We start from the raw sequence: 27,069 nt of genomic DNA on the forward strand, positions 1-27,069 counted from the left end.
ACACCTCCAAATATGAGCTATTTCTATCAACTGATAGCAAGCTCATTAGTATGAGACACAAGTGAGATTCTCTCTCAGTAGCTGGAAAGTCAACCTCAACTGTCTTGACGTACCCTGAGCAAGCGCACAATGTGTCACTGTTGTGTTTCACTGCTTTAAAGAGTTCATTTTGGTTTGGGTAAGGGACACCTGCATCTCGGCGTCAGCCAACGATTTGTTTCTTGAGCTCAAGCTCCTTCAAAGAAGCGGCGGCATACTTCCTTCCACGCTCACTCCTCAATGCGTCGGTGATTTCTGTTCTCCTCCTCGTTCCGCCGCGCGTTCGCCCCATGGACCAGTTAAAGCACCCTCTTGGTCAATTTTAGTCAACGTCAGATTTTCCAGACTGCCTATGAGCCACGAAAACGTCCGAAAAAAAAATGAATGCATGTATTTTACTGCCCTTAAGGGCTCAAATCGCCACAGGCACGTCTGAAAAAGCCCTGAAAGCCTGCCAGTACACTTACTAGACAATTGGTGCTCGTACTGTGACAGGAGACGGCGGGTGCACGCGTGTATAATTAGGGAATACGTACTGTGTCCCGTGACAATTGCCCCTTCCCACATATCTTAAGCCTCACCTCAATACTTCACCTACGCTTCACCGCGCATTATTGTGCTGAAGCGAAGCTGCCTTTCGGGAACCGGTATCATGCAACGCGCCGTGGTTTCTGTTTCGAAGCCAATCACGAGGACTAGAGGCGCAGTCGGTGCGATTGCTGACCGCAGCGAATTCTTTCAGTGAAAAACACGGCAGCAAACAGCAAGAGGATTAATAGCGAACGTCGAAACAGCTAGGCCTCGCGTTGCCGCGGTGGTGGCTACGGCTGCCAGCGGATCTGCGTGCGAGAACACCGGTTGGAGGCGACCAGATAATCAATATGGCGGTGTTGGCTTCGTCTAATGCCGGTTCGGACCAGCGGTCGCAGCAGAAGGCCCAGAATATCGAACGACGAATGGTTCTTGCGTCCGCAATTTCAGACGTTATCTATGGGGAACGTGGTGGTGCCGTGAAGCCGTCCGCATTATCGGGCATGTCCCAAAAATCAGACGTCCGGAAAATCGGTCTTTGACTGTACACTGGCAACTCCTCCAGCCGACAACATGGCGTCAAAGACAATTCGTTACAATTCCTTTCTTTTACTCGAGCCAGCATTAGGGCGACTTTCGTTAGCTTCCAATAATTTGACAGCTAATTTTCCCTGATAGCATCACAAGTACCTTGATAGTTCCCTGCATTTCTAGACTATTCAAAATCCCTGAGAATTCCCGGTTTTCACGATTGGTAGACACCCTGACATAGTATCAGAGGGTCGAAATACAGATGCAGACGCTGTACGTGTATGGTTTAACGACCACGACAGCGTTGGTCCGTAGGTGGCGTGACAGGCTCGACAATATAGTTCACAGGCGATATCTGCGCTACAACACAGTATAGGGTGCTTGATATTTGGAGACAAGCTTGGATGAGAGGCCAGCAGGAACTGCTGCAACCCAAAGCCACATAAGGATGTGTGGAAGAAAGTGACGATGCGGGTGGTCATCGTCACGTCGACATTTTTGTTGCCATTGGTCGACGGTTGTAAAGGAACGGGCCAGCTTACGGCATTCCTCGGAGCGGCGGGCGCTTTAAGAGATGGGCGTACATTCAGATCAGTCGGGTCTCTACAAAAGAATGGTGTCGAGTGTAGTCAAATGGGTCGCGGCTATACAAGAGGAAGTCGCCTGTGGTGCAGTGTTGTAGGCGTACGTCGTGAACGGTAAAATAAGGCCCCAATTAGTGTGATCAGAGGCGATGTATTTGGAGACCATGACGCCAAGGGCGCGGTTAAATCTTTCCATCAAACCATTAGTTCGAGTGGTAGGCGGTAGTGGTGCGATGAACGATGCGACATTAAGCAAGGAGAGCGTTTACGACTTCGGAGAGGTACGCACGTCCTCTATCGCTCAAAATTTCGCGAGGTGCACCGTGACGGAGAATAAAGGTTTTCAGCAGGAAGGATGCTATCTATGTCACGAGCTGTGGCAGAAGGCAGAGCGGCGTATTAGGTCAAGTGGTCGATGGCGACGGCATTACAGGCCAATGTCAATGCAATCGAAAGGCCTGGCAGGGCATGGGATTGGCTGGAGTGGACCAGAGACAAGCTGAGCAAGAAGTCTGCGGCGATGGCTCTGAGCACTGAGGGCACGACCGAATGTACTTGCACGCAAAAGCGTACGTGCCTGGAGCAATAAAACCTGGAGCGAGGCCCCGTGTACACCTTGATGACACCCACATGTGCACACTGTGGATCAATGTGGAAGGCAGGACATATTTCAGCACGAAGATGTCGAGGGATGACCAGCAACCACTCGAGAATGTCGGAGACGTAATTCCGGCGATAGAGGAGGCCATCCCGAATTTCGAAGCGAGGAGCTTTGAGGCGCAAAGCTCCAGAAGGTGGAGAAAGAGTCGACGGGGTTGAAAGGAAGCGAATAAAAGCGTTCGTCAAGGCATCTTTTCGTTGCTCCGAAGCCATGTCGCAGCCCGCTGGGCACGAAAATACTTCGTCAAAGGCAGACAGACAGGCACCCGCCGTGGTTGCTCAGTGGCTATGGTGTTGGGCTGCTGAGCACGAGGTCGCGGGATCGAATCCCGGCCATGGCGGCCGCATTTCGATGGGGGCGAAATGCGAAAACACCCGTGTGCTTAGATTTAGGTGCACGTTAAAGAACCCCAGGTGGTCAAAATTTCCGGAGCCCTCCACTACGGCGTGCCTCATAATCAGAAAGTGGTTTTGGCACGTAAAACCCCAAATATTATTATTATTATTATTAGACAGACAGGCAGCGCTTTCGGTTGACAGGGGCGAGCGGGAAAGCGCGTTGGCATCGGTGTGGTGGCGGCCAGACCTGCAGACAATATGCACGTCGAAATCTTGCAACCGCAAAGCCCAGCGAGCTAATCGACCTGAGGGATTCTTCAACGTGGAGAGCCAACAAAGCACATGGTGGTTTGTAATTACGTCGAATGGGCGGCCATGGAGATAGGGTCGAAATTTACCAAGTGCCCAGATTATGGCCAAACATTCCTTCTCCGTAACGGAATAGTTCGTCTCCGCTTTTATGAGGATGCTACTTGCGTATGCAACGACGTACTCGTCGAACCCTGATTTGCGTGCGTGAGCACAGCGCCGAGTCCAGCACCACTCGAGTAGGTGTGTACTTCGGTCATAGCTGCAAGGTCGAAGTGACGCAGTATGGGCGGCAAGGTTAGCAGACGACACAACTCGTGGAAGGCATCGACACAAGCGGGCGACCAGGCGTAATTGAGGAAATCGCTCCGTAGAATCTGATTCAAGGAAGCGGTGATGGACGCAAAATTCCGAATGAAGCGGCGAAAGTAAGAACAGATGCCAAGGAAGTTGCGAAGTTCCATTAAGGAGGAAGACTTGAGAAAATGAGCAACTGCGCGGAGCTTAGCAGCGTCAGGAAGAATACATCGTTAGATACCACATGGCCAAGGATAGCGAGCTCACACGCGCCAATGCGGCATTACTTCAGGTTGAGCTGAAGGGGCGGCGTCAATTAGGCGCTGTAACACTTCCTCTAGCTTAAACAGATGGGTAGGAAAATCGGGCGAAAAAGTGACCACATCATCACGTAAGTGGCAGAGGCACGTTTTCCACTTGAGACCGCGCAAAAGGGTGTCCATCATACGCTTAAATGTTGCGTGGGCGTTGCAAAGCCCGAATGGCATGACACGAAATTCATATAGGCGATCTAATGTTACAAAGGCCGTTTTAGGCTGGGCTTGTGATGCCATGGCGACTTGCCAAGAACCGCTGCATAAGTCGATAGAAGAGAATTCCGCGCCTTCGAGGCAGTCAGGAGCATCGTCAATTTTCTGAAGACGGTAAACATCTTTACGAGTTATTTTGCTAAGACGTCAGTAATCGCCACGCAATCGAATCGATCTGTCCTCCTTAACACGAACAACTGGGGATGACCGGGCGCTATTGGAAGGCTGGATGACGCCGCTCTTCAGCATATCGGCCACTTGGTCATCGACAACACAGTGCTTTTTCGCGGACACACGGTATGGTCTTTGTCGCCTTGGCGCATTGGTACCCGTGTCGATGCGATGACACAAAGTTGACGTGCGGCCCGAGGGAACATGCTGGCAGTCGAAAGAACGGAACTTGTCGAGATGGCGTAGAAGCTGAGCGCGTTTGGAAACAGTGAACGTGTCGGCTATGGAGCTATCTAGGACATCGGGTGAAGTGGGCTCTTGCGCGGCGGTACGGGCCGCTGCGGCAACCTCACGAGTGGCGATGGAGCCGTTGTCCTGTGAATGATGGCAGCAGGGTGGACACACTGGAAGCGGCCAACGCAATCCCCACGAAGCAAAATGAGGGGACATGACAATATGTTGGAAACGATGAATATGCTGCCGTCGGCATGAACTTCTAACAGAGCGAAAGGCAGCGGGGAACATTTGCCACGAACGAAAATGGCAGATGGCATACAAAGTGCGGTTACATCACCAACAATGTTGCATCACACCGTGGCATGGGCTGATGAGTGCGGTGAGATAGCAACGTCTTCGGCAACGAATACTTTATTTTCAGCTTCACGAGCGTCAAGAAGCGGGGCGTCGCAAAGCACTCGAAATTCCATTTCAGCAGGAGAACAGTCGATGACGGCATTATAAGCGGGAAAAAAAAGTCGCAGCCCAAAATAAGATCGTGAGAACAAGAATACAGCGTCAAAAATTCGACGACGTAGAGGAGGCAGTTAATCACAGCAAAAGCACTGCACGTAGCCACAGGCATGATGCGGTCTGCGCTGGCAGTACGAAGTGACACGTTTGACAGTGGCGTCATAACTTTTCGCAGCAAACGGCAAAGTTTGGCGCTAATAGTTGAAACTGCGGTACCAGTGTAGACGAGGGCAAGTGCAGCGACACCGTTCACATATACGGCAATAATATTAGTCGGAGAAGGGAGAGGCCTTGGTCCTTTTCGTGGGTGATGCAGTTCTGCCTCTGGGACTGCGGCGATTAGTTTTCGCGTTTCGACGTAGAGCGACGACGACGCATCGGCGAAAGCGAGCGGCGTCGAGGTGATTGCGAACGGCTGTCAACAAGAGAGCAGTGGTCGGAGTATGAAAACACCTGGCCGGCGTTCCGAGCCGCAGAGGACGACGGACACGGCGAAACATATTGCTACGGGCCAGTATTCCCGATGTCCCAGGACGAAAAGGCCAGTGGTGCGACGATGACTACGATTTGCGGCTAGCGCGGGCTGTTGCTTTTTGGTCAAGTGCAGCGTGTAGACCTTTAGATATACTTGTATATAGCGTCGTGTCTGCATCTTCCGACGTAACATATTTGGTGGAGGTAGACGTTCCCTGTGCTTCCTCACGGAGTCTCACGGTGGACGGTACGTCGAGCCATCCGTCATGGCTCTCGGAGACGACAGCTCGACTCAACCGGCTCTGACACCCTCTGCACTCCGACGACCTACATCGCTATCTCCGCTCTCCGTGATCCTGGCGTATTCTCGGGAAAAGATGGCGAAGGTTTGAGGTTTACCAACGCATCAGCGCCAATAACAGGTGAGCCACTACTGTCATGCTCGCCAATGTAGTATTTTACCTCGGTGGCATACATCGAGTATGCTTTAGAACACACGACGACGAGCTCACCAGTTGGGATACGCTTCAGCAAAAGCTGCGAAACTTGTTCGGCAATCCTTACGGTCACCAAGTTGTCGCGAAGGCGTTATACAGCCGAGTGCAGACAGACGTCAACGAGCCCTACGTCACGTACACTCAAGACGTCTTGGCTATGTGCCGCAAAGTTGACGCACACAGGATTAAGCCAGACAAGGTTTCCCACATTCTGAAAGGTAATGCCGATGACGCCTTCAACTCGCTGGTCTTCAACAATATGGCGACAGCGGACGCAGTTATTAAAAGGTGCCGCCGCCTGGAACTCGCAAAGAGTCGACGTATCGACCGCCTACCAAACACCGCGGCGACATCTTCCTGTGCCGACGCACCCCGTTGCAACAACACTGGCGATGTTACTCGGATCGTCTGACAAGAGACAGGTCGCCTATCTGGCTGCACTTCGAATCCAGCTCCCTCAACACACTTGCGGTCACGGTTTCCTTCATTCAGGCAGTCGTACGGCTTGAGTTCGCCAACATGGGTCCTCATTCCGTGTGTTCGGCCAATCGCCCTGATGCGCGCTCGGATTCTCGATTCCGCCCCGTCCCGCCTCTTATCTTTCACCATGTTTCCGAAACCCCTCTGAAAGGCGCACTGCTGACGACAAGCGCATTCTTCACTGCCGTCGGATCGGGCATATTTCTCGCCACTGTTACAGTGGCTGCAGTTCCGCAGCCCAGACTACCTACACAGGCTCCTCTCGTCCCTCTGCCACACGGTCCGCAATGCCGCCATTGAACCTCCTGCACAGAACCGCCCCTATTCACGGAAGCCTTCGCCCCAACGCCGACAATATCATTCGCCCCAGACCCGTCACTCATATTGTCCGACTCCCTGCGGACGCTCGCAGGCCGAAGAACTAGGCAATGCAGCTCCTCGAGGTGACGCTGCATTGCCCCCTATGCACCCAATTCCTCTACTGACGCTGCGCACTCACTCATATGAACATTCTTGACATGCAAGTCGACAGTGCTCCTGTCTCTGCTCTTTAGACACTGGGGCGCATGTATCTGTTATGAGCGCTGCCCTTCGGAACCGCCTGAAGAAAACAACACCCACCCCGACGCCTGTTGTCCGCGTCGCCGACGGCGGAACAGCACCCGTAATTGGTATGTATGCCGCCCGAGTCTCCGTCGCCGATCGCTCTACAATCGTTCTCTTCACTGTCATGGCCCACTGTCCCCACGACATTATTCTCGGCGTATACTTCCTCTCCGCGCATTCCGCTCGGATATACTGTTCAGTCCGTACTCTCCGTCTTCACCTGTCTGTCCTGGACCCCGCTGAACCACCCCCCAGTCGCCTCAGTCCCGTAGACTTCAGCCAGACCCTCATGGAGCGAACTTCCCCGACTAAGATCGCGCGTGATAATATGTAGGGAGACGCGCCGCTACGTCTTCGCTTCACCGCCACTCATGCGACGATCCAGCGGCCAAAGCTACCGAGCCACTATCGATGTGGCCAGCATTTCCCACATCCCCTTTACCCAGTGAAGAGTAGCAGGTTAGAGACACGTTCTCCAGGCCGACCTCTCCTCCTTTCCTTTCATTAAAATCTACACCTCCTCCTCCTCTGTAACGCAGGGGATTACTGTTTCTTAAATGTAACCGACAGTAATGTTTAGAATGTTGTGACACTTAATAAGGCGATAACTTATGTTTGAAAATTCTTTCGCAGTTAATTCTACTTTTACGCCTGGCTATTCGCAGCCTCCACAAAACAGCTTAGCTCAACCAACATTGTGTCTATGCGTATTAAGTGGCTAGCGCGGTCAGAGAATACCTACAACGTGCGCACCGCTCACACACATCGGTAGACAGTCTAGGATCTGTTTAGGTGTCTTGTGCTAGGGTCCCTAACCAAGGTGTGCTGCAATGGGAGCCGTCCCGCGGCGTCCTTTATTTAAGCTACTCATCTTGAAAAACAAGAAGCAAGCAAAGAAGAAATGGTTCTGGGTGAATCCAGTGTGCATGCATCGCAAGTCATGAGAGTTTGACACTGCGGTGAGTAGGCTTTCCTAAAGTGGTGAATTCTAGATGGTGTGCGTTAATTATTCAATACGAGATGTAACGATACGCCTGCGTTCTCGAGGGTGCCTTTTACACACAGAAATCAAGAAAGCCACGTTGTCGCCAAGTGAAGAAAAGGCTAAAAAAAGAAACGACGCGTTTCGCTCGTGCGGTCGATAACACAGAAATTGCTTTCGAGTCTTCCGTGGCACAACACCAATTTGTTGGCTTCAAATGATGGGAATGAAGCTGCATGCCGCTATAGCGTCTCACATATTCTCCGCACAAAAAAAAAATCAGCTTCCCGCTGCGCTGTGCGGGGCACTATATCAGAGAAGAAAAAAAAAAGTTCCGCTCTTTGTTTTTCATTCCACGATTAGTTTAGTCAGTGGTGAGGGTTTCAACCTTGCTTCATTTTTTACAGGTGCAGGGGATGACCAAGCTATGTTTTTTTTTTATTTAAAAAATACTACCTAATGACTCCAGAGAAATTCACTGATCTGCACAGCATTGTTAAGAACACCTTGACCAAGTTTTTCTTGCGCAGAGAAGCAGTCTACTTCGAAGAGAGGCTTGCTATCACCTTCAGGTGTAGTAATATTTAACCACATAAACCATGCCAAGGTTATTATGTTTAAGGAAAATGTGGATTGCAAATTTATGTTGTTCTTCAAGTACCTCTCATCTGGGATGGCAATTAAGGACGTAGCCATGCTGTTCCGGGTCGGCCATGAAACATGTCGAAGCATCATTCACCATACATGCACAGCAATCTGGGAACAGCTAAAGCCGCTCTACATGTCTGCAAGAGAAACGACTCCTGCACTTATTTTCTTGGGTTATATAACAGCGCAAGTTTATGCAAATACATACTTCTAAAAAAAAAAAAAACACTGTAAAAGCTGTCTGAACATCAAAGTTACATGTGAAGGAACACCAACCTAAATTTATGAATTTTGTTCACTGTCCTCAAGACTTGGAATGAATCAGTGTCGCTGGTGTCAAACAACGTACTGAATGGCCATTTTATCGTTTTGCATCTGTTTGTGCACTGCCCACAAAGCAACATAAGCGCAATATGCATATACATACAGCAATATACATTGCTTTTGAACTTGTGTTTCTTCTCTTTAGATACGAGCAATGGCAGCAAATTGCGCAAGCGTTTGGCACAAGCTGGAATTTTCCCAACTGCATTGGCGCCGTTGACGGCAACCACGTTGCAGTAATGGCACCGCTGAATTCGGGAAGCAACCACTTCAACTAGAAGGCATACAATGTACTACAGACACAATATTTGATCTAAGTCATTCCTAAATTTGCTTGCATGTGATTAGAATCAAATAAAAATAAGGTGATGACTTGCTTCACGCATCCTTTTTGTTACAGAGGAGGTTCTCTATTGTACTTATGGCCGTTGTCGACCCTCAGTACAAGTTTTCCATGGTCAGCGTGCGCTCACCTGGTAGGCACAGCGACGGCGGCGTATATAATGCCTCTGCATTTGGAAGACAGCTGGAAAAGGGGACCCTACCTTTGCAAATCCTTCAAGGCTGCCGAACAGTACCAGAGTGACACCCCATGTATTCATGGGGGACGACGTGTTTGAACTTTGCCATGATTTTCTGCACCCTTTTCCTGGCAACGACATGTCCCCAGCCACCGGGTGTTCAACTACAGACTGATCAGAGCGAGGTATTAGGATAATAACGACTGCTGTAGGCAGGGGCGTAGCCGGGAGCGGGGGGGGGGGGGGGGGGGGGGGTGAAGGCTTATGGGGTTCAGCCCCTCCCCCCCTAAAATTTGTCGTGCTGTCGTGCCCCGCTGACCAAAACAACCCCCGGCGCAGGAAATCATGCTGCATTTTGTCTAGAATGTCCTTTTCATGCTCAAAAAGACATTTCAGCGCGAACATTGCGGAATGGGGCTGGATTTGGCGGCAACGCCCATGCACCGAAAGTCGCATATGGTAACGCAAGGCACCCCATCCGAGCACGGTTTCAAGGGCGTTTCGATGGCGAGCGGGCTCGTCGCGGCACCTCGCGAACGCCGCGGAATCTATAGGGAGCGCGTGGACTTCAATTCTAAAACTTCATGGGTATAATATTCTCATAAACTTGATGCGAAAGGTGCATTGGCATTTCCAAAGTCTTGCTTTAGATTTGTGCCTCCAGAACTTTGTGGGTTTAATGCTGTTATAAACATTTGCGCCAAAGGTGCATTGACTTTTCTAAAGTCGTATGTCAGATCGTACAACGAGACAAGCCAAATCAACACACTATCACACAAGTTCACAAAGCACGCAGCGATGTCTGATGAGACGAAGCGCATGTGGTTCATTGGTTCCGTCATGTCTCAGAAAAGAATACCAGCATTTTTTTCGCACGCGCCAAAGCTTCCAAGTCTACACACTAAAGCCAGCAAAGGTAACTACGGTCTTATTTTTTATTTTACTTTTATTCGCGAGGGCACATTGAGACTCTTTAAATTTTTTTTTTTTTTTTTTTTTGTTCTCGCTACCTGCGGGTGGCTGGAAACAGCTACAGTGCGTTTTTGTCGTGTTGCCCTGACCACCGCACGGCGCACCTCGATGCGTGTTCGTTTTTCTCTGGCCGAGTGGATTTTCGCCTGGCAGAGTTTTGGACGCTTTCTGGATAGCAGGCGTGAGAAAAAACAATGCATGGTCGCTCGCCGCAATCACTGCAGGGACACAAAGTATTGCAACGCGTTCGCTTGAGGGCAACCTCTCAGGAAAACTTTGTCTCGCCGATGTAGAATGCCGAGCAGTATGCCTATGGTTCTGTGTGAACCAAGCGTCTCACGTTTTCCTTCAAATTCCTTCCGTAGCCACATTAGGTGTCCAAAGTAGGCATTCGATTGCGGCCAACATGCCCTCCTTGCGTTCTCTTCAATTTTGCGCCCCCCCCCCCCCCCCCCCCCCCTAAATGAAGACATTGCTGCGGCGTAGCAAATTGTCACATGGTGAAAGTGCAATTTTGCTCTTTCTTCTTTTGCGGAAAGTAATGGGCCACGGACGCTTCAATTGCCGGATACTCGTATGTTATTGCGTTAGCAATTATATGGTCACTCCCAGCACATTCCTGCCACCGCCGTCGCCCTCATGCTCCGTATAAAGCGCAAGGGCGATAACATCGTGACAGCGCGCCGCATGCTGTATGTGCGAGTGAAAGCGTAAGGGGGCGGGAATGGCATAAGTATAGTTTCTAGAAAGAGACACCATAACATGGGTGAGCCAACGATGGTGGCTCAGTCTTGTGTGCGCAAGGGAGAAAAGCGGGGAGGAAACGTGCCGCCTCGTGTTGTGCGCGATACATTAGAAGGAGTGGAAGGACGGGGGCGGGCCTTAGGATTCTTTGATCTGTGAATCTGTTGTTACGCAAGATGTTTATTTGCCTTGTTTGACGCATTACAATGACTTTCTTACATACGTAGATTTATTGGAGACAAACGTACACTTAAATATCTTGTTGCGAGGTTCTGTGTATACGTGTTGTGAATTTTGTTCCCGGTGACACTTTTTGCCCTTTATTAAGCTGTATCTTCGCATTTCTATATTCCATTGTATCTTCACATTTATAATGTACGAGGGCGAGTCAAATGGAAGTGAGCCAACCCACACCGGGCAATAATGGTTCGGTTCATTATGTAGGAGGCATGTGCGTGGCACAGAGCCATCTCCAATTTACAAATGTGACCCGCAGGTTTGAGGATAAAGGTTCTTTAATGCTCTCGTACACTAGGTTGAACTTGGTTTCGTGGCATAATGGACGCTCCAAGAGTTTAACAGCGTGGTGTCGTGAGGTTTTTGACAGCTGATGTTTCTCGCCGAAAGATTAGTCGCCCTACGGCTGGCGTGTACGTTGAATATTGCATTCCATTGGCCGCTGTGAAGCATTGGAGAAAACGATTCAAAGGACGTGAACGTTGGAAAAACGATCCAAGACCGCGTCAAAGCCAGCGTAATATCACCCCAACACAATTGCAAAGGCTGATTAGGGAGGATAAGCTTCGATGAATTGGCAGGGCGTGTGAACATCAGTCACGGTTCCGGTCACACCATAATTCATGAACACCTCGGTTATCGGGTCTTGTGTGCACAATTGATGCCCAAGATTTTGAACTACCGCCAGAAGGCGGAGAGGTTCGGCGCTGCCTTGACTTAACTAATCCGGTATCACAATGAGGGTGACGAGTTCTTGTCTGCAATTGTGAGCGGCGACGGATCATATTGCCACTAATACGAGCCTGAAACACGACGGCAAAGCATAGAGTGGAAACATTCGAATTGATCACCCCCAAAGAAAGCAAGGGCCATTATTTCCGCCGGAAAGGTGTTGACTCTCTTTTGCGACCACCAGGTGCCATTAATGATCGAATTCGCTAAACCTGGAGGGACTACGAATAGTTTTCGATATTGTGAAATGCCGGATCGGCTGCGGGTCGCAATCAAGAACAAACAACGTGGAAAATTGAGGAATGAAGTCATCTTGCTCCACAACAATGCCCGTCCCCCCGTCGCTGACGTGGTTAACACAAAACTGGCAAACTTCAAGTGGGAAACGCTGCAACGTCCGCCATACAGCCCAGACTTGTCGACTTGTGACTTCCTCATTTTGGAGCATTTAAAAACAGAGCTCAATGGAACCAAATTCGTGTCGCAGGATGACGAGAAAGAGTCAGTTGCAGCCTTTTTGAAGCAGCAACCGAAGGAGATTGATGAGACGGGAATCACGCGACTCGTTATTCAGTAGGACAAATGCCTAAATGCTCATGGAAACTACTTTTAAACAAAGCACCCCATTTGTCATATATTCGCATTGGCTCGCTTTCATTTGACTCGCCCTCGTATATTTTGCAGAACTCTTTTTTCTTATACGTGCTCTCTGTTACGACTATAATTTCAGTGCAATTACTCACAATACACGACCGATGACAGCTGCTCCTGCGCAATACATTCTAACAAAGGACAGCGTCATTGAGAGTTTTCCCAGGTCGTTGGACATGTACAAAATGTAAACAACGTAAGATAGAGTGAAAGAGATGCAAATGAGGGAAAGGCAAGAAGTTCCAGTTTCATTAGAATATTTGTCCTGAACTTGTTCATTCCATAGCCTTTACATTTGTCATATGAGCGGCATGCACTGCTTTGCCGGTTTCAAACTGATATAGTTCTAATGGTAAATCATGTGATATTTTCGTTACGTATTAAACACAGAAAACATGGAAGCATTGATATCAGTTATTTCGGGTACAATTTTTGGGACATACGAGTACATTCTTTTACAAAAAAATACATGTTTTTTTATACAAATTCATGCAAATACATGCTGTGGGCATGTATAATTATTGGCTTCTTTTTTCTTTTGCAGGCGCATTGTTGAAAATGCATTTGGTATGTAGTATGGTAAGCCAGGTGGAGAATCTTGCTGAAGCTGATAAGCCTGCTGCCAAAGAATGCAGAGTTTGTTGTCTTAGCTTTAGCAGGGAAAAAGTTTGGGCGTGTTGGTGGGAAACATACAAACTGGGATACCTAGCGCAAGAAAGACACAGGGACATGCAGCAATACATGTAGCGCTCGTCCCGTGTTCCTACTTGTCCCTGTGTTTTTCTTGCGCTATGTATACTAGTTTGTATGTCTTAGCTTGCCGTGCCCTACACAACACCTTATGTACAGGGAAAGAATACATGCCATATCGTTTCACAGACAGCGAAGACGAATACTGGAACATTACTCCCGGGCAGTGGAGGGACAGCGGCCAGACCAGTGATCTCCTCGACCTGGACACTACGGCTTCTAGAAATTACTCCAAAAGTGTGGCTGAAGCGGGCAACATCTTTCTGCAGGACTTCATGAACGAGGGAGCTGTGCCGTGGCAGTGGGCACATGCGGTTGTGCAAGCACCAACCTCAATAATGCGGCTGTATGCATACTGCTATTCAGTATTTTAGTTCCATCCTGCCCATACTGTGATGAGAAAATGAAATTAGGGTAATAGAAATGAAGACTCAATTTGTAGTACCTTCTTTGATTAAACATATGTTTTATTTCAATAAAATCAATCTTATCACCTATGGGAACTTCATTAGTCACGAGTGTCTGCTGAAGACTTCCAAGATTTCAATTTGAAGTATCGTCCGGATTCGCTTTGGGAATGATTGCAATTCAAGTGCAACAACTTCGCCAAACATGGCTTCTACATTTTTTTCCAGCAGTTGCTGTAACGAATGTACTTCCATGTCAGCCCTGGATTTCTTCCCAACCTTTCGCGACGCTCTTTGCCACGCTTCCTCGCGAGGTTGCAGGCACGTTTACTTCTGGAGCGGCTCCAATCAATCTCCTATGGTTTAGTGTCATAAGTAGAGTCCGCAAATAAAAGTAACGGAATGAAAGTAAAAGCACCAGCTGTTTGTTCAAGCAACTTGTTTGGTGATATCAAAATGGAAATCAGAAGTGATTTGCATGTTTTAACAAAATGCGGTCAGTTACTATCTGCACTGCTCTATGCACTTATCAGCAGCCCTTCTGCAGTTGAATTGTCTGTGTCCACCGTGTTCCTCTGTGCGAAGTTGCCCTGAGTACTGACAAAAAAAAGATAGGGTTATACATACTGTATGATCACTTTTTGTTCCAGTTTTTTTTGTTTACAATAGGATCATATTGCCGTTTAAAATTGTAACCAGCACGTAAACTTGTCAATTCAAAAATACACAAATAAAGAAAGCTTGGCAACAGAAATGAGAATTGCCTGCCAATGTGTACAAGATCTTTCAGAAAAAGCAGCAGCTTGAAATAAAGCCAGCGGATGTCGTTTGAAGTGTCTGCGCCAGATCCACTAGGTGCGTCGATTTTCCATGCACGGTGCTTTTTGTGAATGTCTCTTAAGCTCTTCCACCTTGCTTGGACAGTGAAGCCTAGAAATAAGCACAGACCATAGTGAGAATTCCATCTTGTCTGTCACATGCCTTTGACGCAGTGGTGGTCCAACTGCGTCATTTGCGCCATTTTGCTACAATTCTACTTGTCTGCGCCTCGCTGCGCCCAATGAAGTGCAACTTGCGCCAAGTGCGCCAGAGCGCCACCTTTGCCTTGCTAACACAACCATAACACAACCATAGAACGTTTGCAGCTTCTATTTGTTCTTGGCCTGGCAACCAGCCCCAGGCACGCCGATCGGCTTGCTTGTCGCTTGTCTGTCAGTTTCTCGCGCGTTCGTCCAGCTGAATAAACTTTCTTCCTCCTCCTCCTCCAGCGTTGAGCAACGTGAAATCGCCTTCCAACACACGGTTCGGAGAAGGAGCAAACGTAAGTATGGCCTCATCATTAGGCGCTTGCGTTGTTATGGCGGAAGCTGTTATCGCAAACTTCAAACGAGCCGCTGATTACATTGCAGCGGCCCAAAGAAGTTGTCCGTGAATTGCATCCTGCAAACGCGTACTACCGCGTTGGTACTAAAGCGACAGCGAAGCAAACGACAGAGTCTGCGGCATGTATAGCGTGAAGGAGTAGTATTATAAAACAATGTCTTCGGCGATACTTTCACGGGATTAGCACCGGGCAGGTCGGCATCTACGAGCGAAAACATTTGTGGTCTTGTTCGCTTGTAGCCGCTGATCGCTCGACAGCGCCGATATCGTCGCTAGGCCTTTTTAGGTCCACTTCACAGCTAAAGCTGACGGCGCTTCGGAATTAATCACCGGCTTCTCACAAGCCGCAATGTTTTTTTTATCGTTGTTGTCGCTCATCGCATTCATTGTATACAAAGAAGAAAATACGCTTATATCGGCGGCGCCGTCGGCTGCTCTGCGTGCAGAGGCTGGGTCGCCTGCAGTCGGTAGCCGTGTACTCAGCTGAGCTCCAGAAGTATCGGAGCTCTCGTTCGTGTTTAATGTTTGACAGTGGATATCGTTTTTTTATAAAATGTGGAATTTAGGCATCGCTTTATCTAGCGGAAATTATTTTGCTTGAAAGAAGCTGCAGCCGCTGTTTGCGTTGCCAATGCCGGAGGCGCGCAAATTCGCGGTTGTCTAGAGTTAGTTTATAGGCTCAATTATAGAGTAACTCTACGGTAGTCGAATGGCCCGTCGGTCGTGCGGTGCACCGGCCGAACTTTGGACACCTCTTGCACAGCAGACGTTCTACGGCACTGGAGAGCTGGGTCGGAATAACGTAAAGCTATTCCGTTCTGTTTCTATTCCAAAATGGCCGACACCGCTCGCTCATAGGTGGAATTTTTTGAGGCCGCGCCTATTTTTCCTGACTGTCAAGCGACGTCAGGAATGCTCAAAAACTGCCACGTCAAAGTGACGTTTACGCACTCAATATGCCAAATTATGCCGAACAAACCCGCCAAATGCGTGGAATAACCGGTGAGTGCCCCGTTCCGTTTGGAATAGAAAAAAATGGCGGCCTTATTGATTGCGTTGGCGGCGGCGGCTCGTCAGCCCGGGCGCGGGAGGAGGGAGCCCGAGGATGCGTTTGACATGCCAGAAGATCTGTTTCGGCGGCACCTACGCCTGAAGAAAGAAACTCTGCGGTGGCTGTGCGACGAAGTGGCGGAGGAACTCGGAGGCGTGAGAACTTCAGCGCTGTCGGTGGAGCGGCAAGTGTTGTGCGCGTTGCGATTCTTCGCAACGGGCAGCTTTCAAGCCTCGGTACGGAGCGAGGAGACGATCGGCGTGACCAAGCCTGCGGTCAGCAAGTGTGTGCGACGCGTGGCGGAGGCAATCGTCCACGCCGGGGCCCGCAACAAGTGGGTCCATTTCCCGAGGACGTCTGAGGAGAACGCGGCCGTGAAGGAAGGGTTCCTTCGACGCGGCTTCATTCCCGGCGTCATCGGATGCGTGGACGGCAGCCTTATAGCCATCATCGCACCGAAGGGCGAGCAGAAGGCGGCATTCATGTGCCGCAAAGGCTACTACGCCCTCACCACAATGTTCGTAAGTATTTTAATTTTTGTCTAATTTGCCCGTCATAGCAACGCGTGGCTTATGCTGTGCGCGCTCTCGTCAGATCTGCGACCGGGGTCAGACCACGACGCCCACGTCTGGAGAACTACGTGGTTGCGTCGTCGGTTCCTGGAGGGGCATATTTCAAGGCCGGCGAACACCTCCTCGGTGAGCAGCGGGAAAATTCTGTACAGTTGCAATTCTGGCAGCATGCAGCAAAGCGTGCTCGCGCCGTAAGAGAATATTGAAGCCCGAACCCCTTATGTCATAGTCAGGTTATTAAGTATAGGCGAGATGTAGAAATTTTCAAATGGTATCTGCACGAAACAAAGTGACAACACGCCTGCGTTGTACTTTAAACTAATTTTTAATGTGTGTACAGTGCACATGTTGTCACATTCCTTTTTACACTGACAGTCATTTGTGAATGAAGACTAGACAAAGAGCTGCCTTGCTGCAAATAGGGATGCTACTATGTCCCAGCTATTGTTATCTGTGATCACAGCTGCGTCAGGTGCTCAGCCTGTATATTTCTTTATTGCAGCCTTTCTGTAGTAGGTGCATTTTACATGACCCATGCTTCGCCTACTAAACTTTGTGCAGATTTCATACCATGTTTTATGATCCTGCAGGTGACAGCGGCTACCCCCTCGAACCATGGCTCCTGACCCCAGTCACAGGCCACCCTCCCATACACAGGGCAGAATGCAGGTAAAACACTGCACATGCTTCCATGCGGTCCGTAGTGGAGCGGTGCATTGGGCTTCTGAAGAGCCGCTTTCGCTGCCTTCAGCGGTACCGCGCCCTCCACTACGAACCAGACCGCACTGCCAACATCGTTGCAGCATGTGCAGTGTTGCACAACTTGTGCCTTGACGAAGGTGACGTGTTGTTGGATGATGTTAGTGATGACAGCAGCAGCAGCAGCAGTGACGATGAAAGTGGCAACCCCTCCCCAGAGTTCCCCGAGTGAGGGCAGCACGCATGATGTACTTGAGAGGCTGTGCTGCCCGGGATAATGTTATTAGCTCATTCGGCACGACACGGCAGCAGCACCAGCACTACCTGCAAAGGGTGCGAAGGCGGCTGCGTCGACAGCAGCACCGACAGCAGCAATAAACACGTGCCTCACTGCAGGCAGATGTTTATTGCTGCTGTCTACACACCTAATAGAGAGCAGGAACCAATGTGAAGAAATTTGTGCAATTAGTGGATAGCGTGCTGTTTTTTTATAGAATCTGCTCAATCATAACTATCGTTTTCACGTGCCCTCTGCCAGTGAGCTGTCACTACCGGAGATGATTGCATCATTCCACTGTGACACTACATGAGAGCCTTTCGTTTAGTACCTGTGGATAGAACACTTTGTGTTCATCAGCAGAATGTTGTAGCCACTTCTCTGGGCAGCTGGGGTTCGCCAAATGATTTGCTGCTGCTCCTGTTGCTTCTCTCATCGCAGACACTGTCACCGCCATCTACACTGTGCATGGGAGGCTGGTCTTCGTCTCCTCGCTTCCTATTTGGGCTGCTGCCAAGCACAACACTTCTCGCTCCACCATGTGTACTGTTCTCACGCACCTTGTAGGCCCTGCGCCGTTTTGCCACACAGCCACCGCACAGTTCCTTGACAGAAGGCCAAGTTATGCCGAAAACTATCGCCTCGCATGTCAAGCGCATTATTCTCAAGGGAGAAATAGTGTAAATAGTTCCGAAATTGAAGGAACACGAATTGTAAATATTCATTTCAAGTGCCAGTTGCATTGTTGGAAATCGTTTATTTATATCTGCATTGTAAATAAAACCATGTGATCCATCTTCAATGCCATCTTTCATCAAAGCAAATGACAGACAAGTACAAAGAGCATGCCTTCAGGGCGCCAAAATAGCCGTGTGATGTTCACTACATGGGACCCACTACCAGTGGGCCGTTGGCAGATGTCAAATTGCATAAACATGACACGAGCATAATGATGTTTTTTTTTTTTGAACTCGCGGACAACCATTTATCTTCATCCAGCATCTTAACAGCAAGAAAGATGTCTTTTCTATTATCTAGTTGGCATGCTTGTAGCACAAAACAGTTTCTTTTCAATGACTAGTGCCGTAATAAGATCACAATATAAAACAGCCATGACATGCTTTTAAGGAACGACAAGTGAGAAAATGCTTGGCTCTTCAATGGTATTTCATATAACGGCTGCTAGAGCAACCTGGCAGTGAATGTCAAAATAGCGGCCACATTGATGGCTCCGTTACGTATGTCGCAAACTGTGCTCAACTACAACGAGGACTAGATTGTATTGCTATCATAGGTAAGGACACCTGAAATATCACAATAACTATCACAAGTAACAGGTTCTTGGTGTTAACAGAAATACCAATTCGGCCACTTTGCGTAGGCACGAATGGTTTGACATTGCAAACATGACATACATATGGCATGAAAATTGATTTCCAGTTATGACAGCATTGTAGTTAAGTCAACCTGTATGTGTGCGAGACAATGTCGCAGTTGCCGTAAAAGTGATTGCATAGTGTATCTTCCGTGGAAGAACGGCACATTGAAACATATCAGTAACAGCAAAACAAAAGCGAACAACACCTAACGAAAGTATGGCGAAAATTGTACATATAAGTTATACCGTCTCACTTGGTCAAATAAAAATACGCACGAAAAGAAATGAACTTGCGGAAAAAATACGGTTAGGAACAGAAATGCAAAAATTCTACATATAAGTTATATAATGCCTCACTTGGGCAAACATTCACTACAAATCAAAATACACATAAGAGAAATTACCTTGCAAAAAAATATGATTAGCGACCGAAATGTACGAAAAACAATCATATCATCCTCTAGTGCTACATACCAAAAAAAAAAAAAACATGCATTCGTGTTTCAAGTGACATCACCGCACTATCAGTCTTAGCTGCCATGGGCACGCATGACCTGCACATCAGTTCACAAGACTGGCTACAACTCGGCGGCACAACAGCTTCCGACGACGTATGGGCACCACCACCAAATGCTGCAGCGGTGATTTGAACGGAAAGATAGGCAACACTTGTACCTACTAGCACTAAAGGATATGGGGAAAAAAAACTGTCCCTCATGGCTGAGGCGGCTCGCGGAGGTGAGCCAGGGCAGCCAGGAGCTGGCGCAGCGTGGTTGCGATGAGACTAGTGGCCTCTCGCGAACCACGCATCTCAGCTGCCAGCTGCTGCAGGACCTGCCGGGTCGCCCTGTGCTCTACCACCAGCTGCTGGTGATGCTGCGAAACAAATGCACTTAATAAGCTACAGGTTATGCAATGTAAATGCTCGAGTTGCACTGTTTGCAAGTGTTGCAGTTTCAGCAAGGTTACTCTTGAGGGCAGCGAGATCATTTACATATGACATGACAAATGGCCGTGCAAACGTATATGGTCTGTTATGTTAAAAACATTTGAAACGTAGCAAATCCTACCAAGCTGCCTCTGCCTGTCAGAAGACAGTATTGGTGACTAGTTGAATTGTTAAACAAAAGATGATCATGCTGTGGCGATCCATGCAACCATGGAAATGTGTTGTAAATTGCTATGTGTTAAAGAACACCTCAAAGGAGATGTATAAACGTGCATGAGCCAATGAGCCAAATGACTACAGATGCCTCTCATGTGTAACATGGTTCTAATGTACATTACCATGTGCACTAATCACCTCTTCAAAAAATGACCCGGCCAAGTTGTACACACCTGCCTATTTTGCTGGAGCAACAGCTGGTGGAAGTTGGCGGCCTCCGCATTTGCCGCCTCAGCTAGATGCCCCTGCCGCGCATTATCGGCGGCTGCACTGCAGGCCGCGTCCTCCAGCAGCTGTTGGCGGGGTGGCCTGCGGGGCTGCTGCCGAGCTGATGGTCCTTAAAAATAAAATCAGTAAACAGGATAAAAAAAAAATTTCGCTCCGTCCTGCGTAGACATTTTACTGGTTCATTATCAGGTGGAAGCCCAGAAAAATAATTCCAGCAACACACCGTTCACAAAATGAACAGTAAATTTGCATAAACAAAAAGGCACTACACCATCATAAAATACTACACTGATAGTACTTTCAGCTTGTACGCTGCGCAAGTTGCATTACAAATTGTGTTAATAGTCAGATTATTGTACCATTTTGCAGCGACGTTTAGGCAGGCACTTTTTCTTTGCCATGTAAATAATATAAATACACAATTTCTGTTTGAAAGGTCTTAACAGATACTGCTTTGTTGTTTTGAGTGATGTGTTCGTATTGCAATAGCTGCTGAAGTGCCTTACGTGCAGTGCCACTTGTCCCCGGCTCCGTCCCGACGGAAACGTGAGCAGCTGCTGGTGGGGCAGGGGGCAGAGGTGCAGGCTCCTCCTCACTGAAGTTGTCCTGCTGGAACAATAAAGTACAGGACATAATGTGATTAAGTTCCATCAACTGGTTGCAATGTCAATTTCACTTATAGTTTTTAAATCAGAAAATTCTTAATCCAGCATGCGACATACTAGTGACTTAGAGCTTTGACAACTCGTTGCTAATGCTTTACGGATTAACGAGATTAACGAGAGATTAACACAGAAGCACACAACGGAAAAATATTCACCACCACCGAACGGTGTAGCTGCCCTAAATCGGTACACATAGCAACGAAAATTGCTACGCACCTCGGCGTTGTCGCCGAAAAAGTCCACAGGAGCGGAAGCTGGGCCGGTTCGCTCATGCACGTCAAGCACGCGGCCTTCTAGGCCGCCCACCTTCCCGCCTCCCGTTTCCCTGCAAATGGATGAACACCGTGAGCTTATACGTTCCGAAGATGTTGCTAGCCGCGGGCTCATCTCATCTCGGCGCCCACCTGGGGCGCGATCCTCCGGCAGTCGTAGCACAGCCGGGCTCAATACAGGCGCCAGCGCCGGGCTGTTTTGACTGCCGGACCGATCGCGTTGAGCGCCGCGGCGACTGCCTCCCAGAGTGCTTTCTTTTTAGCAGCACTGATACTTGGCGAAAGGCTTGTGGCGCCTCTCGCCAAGTATGGATGCTGCTCTATGAATTGAACCAACATAGTGGCCTGCGCGGCCGAAACACGCGCGCTTTTCGGTTGAGCCACCATTTCTTCTTCGCTCTCAATTTTCGCCGGACTGCAACGAATTAATAGCAGGAAATCGCACCGTTTGAGATATCACTATGCCGTTAAAACATAACGGTTACATTTATTTATTGTGTTATTTTATCCCGACATAATTGTCACGTTAAATTTAACACAATTGAACAAGAAGAAAAATAACCTTTTCTCGTGCGAGTTATATCCAGCATACCTGTACCGCCCGCAGGGGGAATCTATCACTGCGCAGTAGTGTGTGGTAGAAAAAAAAAGAGCCTCTGTTACAGACCACCTTCTATTTAAATCAGGACCTACATTCGGAGATAGCTGCGATCGTTTAGAGAAAACGTTTACTTACCAGCTATCTGTTGAGATGCCTTCTAACCTTCATCGATTCTTCCGTATCCTATGTGAATAAAAGCAAAAGTGAGCACCATGCGATCACCGCAGATGTTCATATGCTACTGCTCAGTAATTAAGCACAAGAAAGAATGATGTGTTTACTCACCGAGCACTACGCTTTCAGTCTCCATGATGTTCACAGCTTCCAAAATTCTTCTCGGGCGAAAGTACATCTCGGACGCCGAGATTTCATCTAATCGGGCAGCGTTACGGGTAGAAATACACCAAGTGCGGCCCACAGAACCGATCAGCTGTTTTCACGTAGCCATCTTACGTGTGCGTAGCGAAATGGATTGGATGCAGAATCGGCAAATGTGTGGCTATGACTCGAAAACTTAAAATGTTTGTGTTTACTTTCAAGCGCGCTTCAACTTATCTTGCGTCAAAAGATAACAAAACAATGTTGCTCTCAGCGACATACAATTGTTCTCTTATTAGGCGTTTATATCTAAATGTTAGTTGCTATACGGTCCCTTTGCAAGTAAAAAACAAGCAAAACATGCTTCCGGCAACGATGGAGGTTGCTGATTGGGCAGATTAAAAAACGTCGCAGGTTCCCGCCCCCCCTACGCAGAAACAGTCGCGTCATTCTGACGTCCGGAGTTTGGAATACATTTCGTTTGGAATAGATTAGCGTTATCGCGCCCCAGCTCTTCTAGGTCGCGTACTACCGGAAGGGTTGATAGTCTTGCGACGGCATGTTGCATTTGCTGCGCAATAATTAATATGGTGTTCAAGAGCAAAGAATGTTCAAGTGTAAGGAAACAGTATTCATATAATTAACTTTTTAGCTTGGTGTACTGGGAAAGAATGTCGCCAGTGCGATTATTGGGAAAGATTGCTTTTTGTTATTAGAGTTGAGGGTGTCCTAATTCTTATTTCTAGAAAATAACCTAGCTGGTGTATTTTCTTGTTCTTTCTAGGGCGAAGTACCAAGTTCAAGGAGTCTGTCCTGAATGAAATTGGTAGCAATAATGACGCCATTAATCTTTGGTGCAAAAATGGAGTTGAAGACACAGAAGCACTCTGTGTTGTCTGCAATTGCACTATTGATTGCTCATAACACGGTATTGCTGAAGTAAAACGTCATGGGACAATGAAGAAGCACATCCCTGCGACTGCAAAGAACAGAGACAAAAATAGAAACATCCAGCCTCCTAAATTGGTGCAAGCGGCTTTGAACTTTTCACCGGGAGCATCTAGCACCTCTCTACAAGATCGTTTGCAAGGCCAAAGCAATTTTTTCGATGTGTATCCCAACCAAGTGCATCCCATTTTCATGGGGCGACACCTCAACGGAAATCTACCGCACAATGTTTCCAGACAGCAGTGTTACCAAGGGCTTCAGATGTGGCAGGTCGAAGCTGTCACGCATTGTGTCTGATGGACTAAGCTCATATTTCAAGTCCGAAGTGGTGAATGAACTATGTCATCCGGGTGTTTTCTATTCTATCATGGTGGATGAAACTCTGAAACCTGACCAGGAAGTGCAGCAACTTGGTGTGCCTGTAAGGTTCTTCTCTGAAGCAGAACAGCATGTTATCGTGGAACATGTCCAGTCATATAATCTTCGACGGGCCACCGCTGAAATCCTTCTCGGCTGTGTAGAAGATGCACTTGCTCGGCTGCCACGACAGGGCATCACTTGTTTTTTTAGTGCCAGTCCTAACGTCATGAAGAGTGTGAGAAGAAAGCTAGAACAGCATCTGACATCAAGCATTGCCGATGTTGGTCACTGCAGTTTACACAAAGTCCACAATGCTTTTGCAAAGGGCTTAGACGTTTTGGATCTGATGTAGAAGACATGGTAAGAAATGTTTACTATTACTTCAAATCTGTTGTCCGCTCAGAGCTATTCAGAGAAAGCGAGGAGGTCCTAGGTATTCCGTCGCATATGTTTTTGCGACATGTGTCGAACAGGTGGTTAACTTTACAAGAATCACTGTGCCGCATTCAGGAGCAGCTTGATGCCATTAAGCACTACTTTGAAAAAGCAAACAAGACTGGCCAGCGGTCTGCCACCCAAAGTCATCATAACAAACTGCCTGCGCCATTCTTGTACAAACTACTCTGCTAAGACACTTTCTTTTCCTAAAGAACTGTGCTGAGCTATTCACTGGCTTTCAGAAGCTGTTTCAGAAACAAGAACCACTTTTGCACATTCTTCATGCGTAATTGCTATTAGTTCAGCGAGTTCTTAGCCGCTTCTTACGAAGAGTAAGCCTACCAGGGTAAGACTGTTGATAATCTGAAGAGCCTTAACCTGCAAGACTCCACACCGTGGAAGACAAAGCCCGAGTTGGGTATGGATACAGATGATTCAATGCGGACCTGGGACATCCCTTAAAGAAAGCGTTTGCGTCTTGGGGCCCGCGCTTTTTACATAGCATGCTCACAAGACTTGCTGCAAAAGCTACCTCTTGAAAACAAACTGCTGCAATATGCAAGCATTCTTGGCTTGCACTTCACATATGCAGACTCGGAAGCCCGCTCACTGCGATACCTTGCTTCGCAACAGCCACAAGTGCTACAGCTGAATGAAGTGTCTTCATGAATTTATGAATGGTACATGCTCAAATGCGATTCAGTGAACAGCAGTGAAGTTGCAGTGCCTGATGGGCTAAAGTATTTCAACGGAAATCAGCTGCTGGTGAGCAAAAGTACCCACTGCTTGCAAAACTCATGAAAGCCCTCCTGTCTCTCCCGCATGGTAATGCAAGTTGCGAGAGAGGGTTGTTACGTTTCGCCTACAACGCGCGGTAATGCCGGCGCGGATGCAACGGACGCCGGGGCTTTGTCAAAGCGGCGGACATTTTGGCCCGTTCGACGCCGCCACAACGCCTCCCCGCCAAGCGTGTCCAGGCGTGTTTCAGTGCCACGTGTCTTCGTATGTGCGTGTGTGTGTGTGTGCCCACGCTTGTCAAAGCGCGGCAGCCGGGGAGCGGAGCTCCCCAAGTGAAGAGCCAGCAGGTCTGTCCGTCGGCGGGTTGGCGATGCGTCACTACACTCGGCTCACCATGTCTCTCGGCTCGACCGTGCGCGCCGTCGTGGGCTCATGCTCCGCCGTCGCGTGGGCTCATCCCGTGACCTTCCTTCTGGCCCGCGACGCCGAGAGTATAAGAGCAGCTGCCCCCGGACGCCAAGAGGGAGGCTCCGATTTGTTCTGTTGAGTTACGTGCTCTCCCGTCTCCCCACTTCGGTCGACCTGACCGGCCGCTCTTTTGCTATGTTAGAATAAACAAGTTGTTCTGTTACCAGTCTACTCTTGCTTTGCCGGGACCTTCGGATGCTTCCAGTGCCCCAGGCCGCCAGGCCAACGCTACCCTTGGGGCTTGCGACCCATTCGCAATAACGGGCGTCAGCACCGAGTCCCCAACAACTGGTTGCCAGCGGTGAGATCGCGACAACGGAGGCCAGCAGCGAAGAGATGCGGTTGAATGTATGCTGAACAGCACAACGACCATCCGGGAGCAGCGCAACGAGCCCTGTGTGATGACTGGTTGCCTGCAGCGGAACGACTGCGCTGAATTCTTGGCTGCGAGGTTTGGTGAGTGCGGGACTTTCTTCTTCTGAGTTTTGCCAGGCTTTTGTTAGTGTCAGAAACAGAGCTGGTAATTGTGGTTGTCGTTGCTGCCGGGTTAGTTTGCGGCAAGACAATAGTAGGCAGTAGAGAAAGCAGCATTCAGAGCAGCCATGGATTTGAAGTCGTTGCGCAAACCGAAATTGCTGGAGCTTGCAAGAGAGTTGGGTCTGGATGTCTCAGACAAACTCAGAAAACCAGAATTGCTAAGGGCTATTCTTGAGTTAGAAGCTGAGGATGACGAGCTGTCGGAATGCCTTGAGACCATTGAGGAGAGGGAGCGTGAACTTAAAGAGCAAAAAGAGAAACAGGAGCGTGAACTTAAAGAACAAAAAGAGAAAGAAAAAGAAGAGCGCGACCGTCAACACGCTTTGGAAATGAAGCGTCTCGAGTTAGAGATGGAACGCGCTCGTAATGGAAGTCAGGCACACGGTGCAGGAGAACGAGTATTGTTCAAAATGACTGACCTGATGCGGCCGTTTAAGCTTGGAGAGGACATTGGTTTGTTCCTGGTTAACTTTGAGCGAACGTGCGAGAAACAGGGGTTCTCTCGGGAAACGTGGCCACAGCGCTTGCTCACTTTGCTACCCGGCGAGGCGGCCGACGTAGTCGCTCGCTTGGAGAGAGAGGAGGCAGAGGATTTCGACAAAGTGAAATCGAGTCTGCTAAAAAAGTACCGGCTGTCAGCGGAGGCGTTCCGTCGGAAGTTTCGGGAAGACGAGAAAGGCAGAAGTGAGTCGTATACAGAGTTTGCCTACAGGCTAATGTCAAACATGCAGGAGTGGCTCAAAGAAGAGAAAGCGTTTGGTGACCACGAGAAAGTTCTGCAGTGTTTCGGGCTAGAACAGTTTTATAGTCGGTTACCTGAGAACGTGCGGTACTGGGTCTTGGATAGGCCAGACGTTAGTACGGTGGCTCGAGCCGCTGAGCTAGCCGAGGAGTTTGTGACGCGTCGGGCTCGTGGAGCTAAGGACGGTCAAAAGGGTGAATTTGGCTCCAAGTTTGAGAGGCCAAAGTTGACGCCCATGAGAGCAAAGGGGGACACACGTAGTTCGGATGCGAGTGAAAGCAGTCCGACCGAACGTAAGGAGACGGCGGCAACCGAAGCCGAACGCAGAAAGCGGTTCGAGACGAGGCAAGCGCGCGTTTGTTATACGTGCCAGAAGCCGGGTCACTTTTCGGCGCAGTGTCCAGAAACAAAAACAAAAGTCGTGTTTTTGTCTTTATGCAGCACTGACGAGAACATGAAGCTT

General features: G+C 48.8%; 2 protein-coding genes and 1 pseudogene across 3 annotated transcripts; 2 read left to right on the top strand and 1 right to left on the bottom strand.

Annotated features, from left to right (window-relative positions):
* Window positions 1–16,018: 16,018 nt before the first annotated feature.
* LOC140216166 (putative nuclease HARBI1) lies at window positions 16,019–18,157 on the top strand. Its single transcript, XM_072286564.1, has 2 exons — window positions 16,019–16,721; window positions 17,455–18,157. The coding sequence occupies exons 1-2, from the start codon at window positions 16,185–16,187 to the stop codon at window positions 17,701–17,703; spliced, it is 786 nt and encodes a 261-aa protein (XP_072142665.1). The 5' UTR covers window positions 16,019–16,184; the 3' UTR covers window positions 17,704–18,157.
* A 62-nt stretch (window positions 18,158–18,219) lies between these two features.
* On the bottom strand, window positions 18,220–22,567 carry LOC129387198 (uncharacterized). Of its 2 annotated transcripts, XM_055075940.2 has the most exons (5): window positions 22,193–22,567; window positions 21,401–22,076; window positions 21,026–21,128; window positions 20,465–20,628; window positions 18,220–20,002 (listed from the first exon to the last, which is right to left on the bottom strand). In XM_055075940.2, the coding sequence occupies exons 2-5, from the start codon at window positions 21,569–21,571 to the stop codon at window positions 19,841–19,843; spliced, it is 600 nt and encodes a 199-aa protein (XP_054931915.1). In that variant the 5' UTR covers window positions 21,572–22,076; window positions 22,193–22,567; the 3' UTR covers window positions 18,220–19,840. The 2 variants fall into 2 exon arrangements, with proteins under 2 accessions (XP_054931915.1, XP_054931916.1); XM_055075941.2 differs by having other exon boundaries at window positions 21,026–21,125; window positions 21,401–22,567.
* Window positions 22,525–24,999, top strand: LOC126540794 (uncharacterized; annotated as a pseudogene).
* Window positions 25,000–27,069: the final 2,070 nt, after the last annotated feature.

This window comes from Dermacentor andersoni, chromosome 2 (genome assembly GCF_023375885.2).
Source record: "Dermacentor andersoni chromosome 2, qqDerAnde1_hic_scaffold, whole genome shotgun sequence".
Classification (NCBI taxonomy): domain Eukaryota; kingdom Metazoa; phylum Arthropoda; class Arachnida; order Ixodida; family Ixodidae; genus Dermacentor; species Dermacentor andersoni.